At 60.0% G+C, this 1,823-nt stretch overlaps 1 protein-coding gene across 1 annotated transcript; it reads right to left on the minus strand.

Annotated features, from left to right (window-relative positions):
* Positions 1 to 107: 107 nt before the first annotated feature.
* LOC104528019 (serum amyloid P-component) lies at positions 108 to 1,480 on the minus strand. The gene is made up of 3 exons (XM_010171893.2): positions 1,341 to 1,480; positions 982 to 1,151; positions 108 to 703 (listed from the first exon to the last, which is right to left on the minus strand). Exons 1-3 carry the CDS (start codon positions 1,478 to 1,480, stop codon positions 108 to 110), a joined length of 906 nt encoding a protein of 301 aa, XP_010170195.2.
* Between the last annotated feature and the right edge of the window lie 343 nt (positions 1,481 to 1,823).

The raw sequence follows: 1,823 nt of genomic DNA on the forward strand, positions 1-1,823 counted from the left end.
GAGATGGGATTACAGCCCCCATGGCAATCACAGCTTGCCCAACGCTTCACCACGGCCACCACGGTGCCTGGCAGGCGTGTGCCAGCCCCACATCATGCCCTGGGGTATCAGGATTTCAGGTACACCTCACCCACGACCTCATAGGGGAAGTTTCTCCAGCCGAAGATGGGAGCATCAGCGAATTGGTCATCCATGGCCCCCCTCACCATTGAGGTGGAGGTCCCCATGTCCCACATGTACACGGATGAGATCTCCCCCACGAAGGATTGCTGGGTGTCAAAGCCACCCCCGAAGGAATCCTGCTCCTGCCCCAGCACGATGGATGCTTTCTCCCCCACCGTGTAACCCTTCTGGAGACCCTTACGGGGCCAGGGGTTCCCATTGAACCAAAACCCCACGATGCCCGTGGTGGACTCCCAACTGGCACAGACGTGCTCGCTCTCCATGATGTTCTTGGGGATGCTGAAGGACACAAATTTGCCCCCCACATAGAACCGGTACTCGCTGGGGTTGGGCTTGAAGAGGAGGATCTCATTGTCCTGTGCTTTGGTGGTGTAGGAGAAGAGGCTGTAGGGTCGGGTCAGGTCAGTGTAGGACCTCAAGCACACGGTGAAGTTCTGCAGAGGTTGCTCCAGCTTGGCCTTCACCAGCACGTGGGAGTGTTTGGTTTCTTGAGGAAACACGAACACTTTATATATCAGGTCTGGGAGAAGTGAAGAAAGAAGTTGCTGCTCCTGCCATGGCAAAGGCATCCAGACAAGTCCCCCCCCAAGGGGAAACAGGGTCATGGTGTGACAGTGAGGAAGCCACATCAACCTGGAGGTAACCTCCAGCATCAAACCCAGGGGTGGCTTCCACCACCAAGACCAGCCACCCATGGGCTGTGATCCAGGGTGGCACGAGCACAGGGTGGTGAGGACGAGCTGTGGGAAGGAGGGGAAGAGCCCTTGTCCCCAGTTGTCCCCTCGATCCCCTCCCTACCTTCTATCCACAGGTTGTACTTGGCCACGGCGGTGCCCAGGGAGCTGGTGGCTCTGCAGATGTAGGTGCCCAAGTGGGTCTTGTTGAAGAAGGGGAAGAGGAGGATGTTGTCAGGACCTTTCTGCAGGGGCTTGTGGCTTCCTTCCTTCTCCCACAGGAACTCCTGGGGGCTGAACCAGGCTGGGGGTCACTCAAGTGGGTGGGCACCCCAGGTTGGTCATGCCACGGGGGTAGGGGGACATGGATGGACCATGGTGCTCCATCTCTAACCCCTTCTCCTGCTGCCCATGGAGCTGGGGATACCAGAGCTGCCTGCCCCACACTGGTGCTGTGTCGTGGGAGGGTGGGGAGCACCTTACCTGGGGTCCCCCTTCACCTCGCAGGAGAGCATCAGCTGGTGGTACAGGGTGGGTGCTGGTGGGTGAGCTTGGATCTGGGCCATCACTTTTTCTGCAGCACCCAGAGAGAAAGGGACAAATTCTCCCTGTCCCCACCCCATGGGGTTTGGCTACACCAGCCTGTGGGATCCCTGTGTCCCCACTGCCACCCCTGCTGCACCCTCAGCTCACTGCCCTGAGCCCACTGCACCCCTCTGCAGAGCTGCGGGGGCTTCTTCCACTGCACAGCTATTGTGTGACCCCCACGTCTCCACCTGCACCCACTGCACCCCACTGCCCCCACTGCGCCCCTCTGCAGTGCTCAGGGTGCCCCACTGCTCCCCACTGTCACCACCACTGCATGCCCCTCTGCTCCCCACTGCCACCACCACTACATGTCCCCCTGTACCCACTGCACCCCTCTGCAGTGCTCAGAGTGCCCCCACTGCTCCCCACTGTCACCAC

Source organism: Antrostomus carolinensis, unplaced genomic scaffold, assembly GCF_000700745.2.
Source record: "Antrostomus carolinensis isolate BGI_N321 unplaced genomic scaffold, ASM70074v2 scaffold41697, whole genome shotgun sequence".
Classification (NCBI taxonomy): domain Eukaryota; kingdom Metazoa; phylum Chordata; class Aves; order Caprimulgiformes; family Caprimulgidae; genus Antrostomus; species Antrostomus carolinensis.